The sequence below is a fragment of the Etheostoma spectabile genome, chromosome 18, assembly GCF_008692095.1.
Source record: "Etheostoma spectabile isolate EspeVRDwgs_2016 chromosome 18, UIUC_Espe_1.0, whole genome shotgun sequence".
Lineage (NCBI taxonomy): Eukaryota > Metazoa > Chordata > Actinopteri > Perciformes > Percidae > Etheostoma > Etheostoma spectabile.
In genome coordinates this window covers 25,229,971-25,231,093 of record NC_045750.1, presented here as the reverse complement: position 1 = coordinate 25,231,093, position 1,123 = coordinate 25,229,971, and the positions used below count along the sequence as shown (strand labels likewise).

The following is a 1,123-nucleotide window of genomic DNA, read 5'->3' as shown; positions in this document are numbered from 1 at the left end:
CCCCCCTAAAGCCTACCTGACTTTGAACTCAGTGAGCTGTGGCTGTGCTCCCGGTTCAGCACAGTAGATCTGGGGGAAGTAAAACCGGTGCGACTGAAGGTTGATGTCCATGGTGTCCACACACAGCAGACACACAGCTCAGCCCTGTTTAGCAACTACAAAAATGGGAGAAAGAAAAAAAAAACGCCTCTATTTGTTGCTTTTTTCCTTTGTCTGTCCTAAATGTCCTCGCTGACACTTTGGCCGAAGGTCAGAGTTCAGTGCCAGACACCCCAGACACCTTCTCCCCGAGTGGTCGCAGGGCTACAGAGCGCTACCGTCAGGAAGGCATCCCCCTCTTCTTCTCCTCCTCCGTGTACAGCACATTCAGTCACCTCTGCTGCCCAGCACCGAACAGGCACACTAACCTATTTCCCCACTAGCAGCCACTGTACACTCAGCAGCTGTGAACACAAGAACAAAGATGAGTCCAGTAAAAGACGCTGCCTCCTATAGACACAAAAAATAATCCTGGTTTGTGGTCAGTAATGCATCCTTTAGCAGGTAGAGAAGCAAAATTAGGAGGAAATGAAGGAGAATGTTGAACTGTGGGGCTTAAGAGCAGCCCGGCTTAGCCACATACAGAGGAAACTGAATGGGAGATGAGAGTCCTTTGGCTTTTACGCTTCAGAGACGGAGGAGGGGGGGAAAGAGAGAGAGAGGGATGGAGATAGAGAGAGATTCCCAATGCTGTGAGGCGTTGCCCTCGCACTGGCTCTCCTCTCTGTGTCTCATTGGATTACCACCTCCCTCCTCCTCCCCCCACCCCTCCCTTCCTCCCCTCCCAGCTGTGACAAGAACGATGGGCCGCCAGCCCCGGAGGCGGCTGGTCCTGCCCCTCCTCCCCCCCCTCTCCTTACTCCTCCTCTGCCTCCCTGCTCTCCTCTCTCGGCTGCCGGATTGGCCTAGGTGAGGATGCGTAAGCCTGCATCGGGGGGGGGAGGCGAGGAGGAGGAGCAACAGATTTTTAATTCATCTGATGGCTTCCGTCTTTTCTCGCATATGATGTGAGGTGGCATGCCGGGGTTGGGTGGAGCTCTGGATGCAACACATTCTCTCTCACACAGAGAGAGAGAGAGAGAGA

General features: G+C 54.0%; 1 protein-coding gene across 4 annotated transcripts in view; it reads right to left on the bottom strand.

The window, feature by feature from the left end:
* evlb (Enah/Vasp-like b) overlaps window positions 1-1,123 on the bottom strand; it is a 67,172-nt gene that overhangs the window by 53,364 nt on the left and 12,685 nt on the right. Inside the window, exon 1 of one of the 4 annotated variants that reach the window (XM_032543426.1) lies at window positions 17-751. The exons of 2 other annotated variants lie outside the window; for them this stretch is intronic. In XM_032543426.1, coding sequence (XP_032399317.1) covers window positions 17-111 — 95 coding nt within the window. In that variant the 5' untranslated portion in view covers window positions 112-751. Of the gene's footprint in view, window positions 1-16; window positions 752-1,123 lie in introns of those variants that run through there. One more of the 4 variants, XM_032543425.1, reaches the window with a different exon arrangement.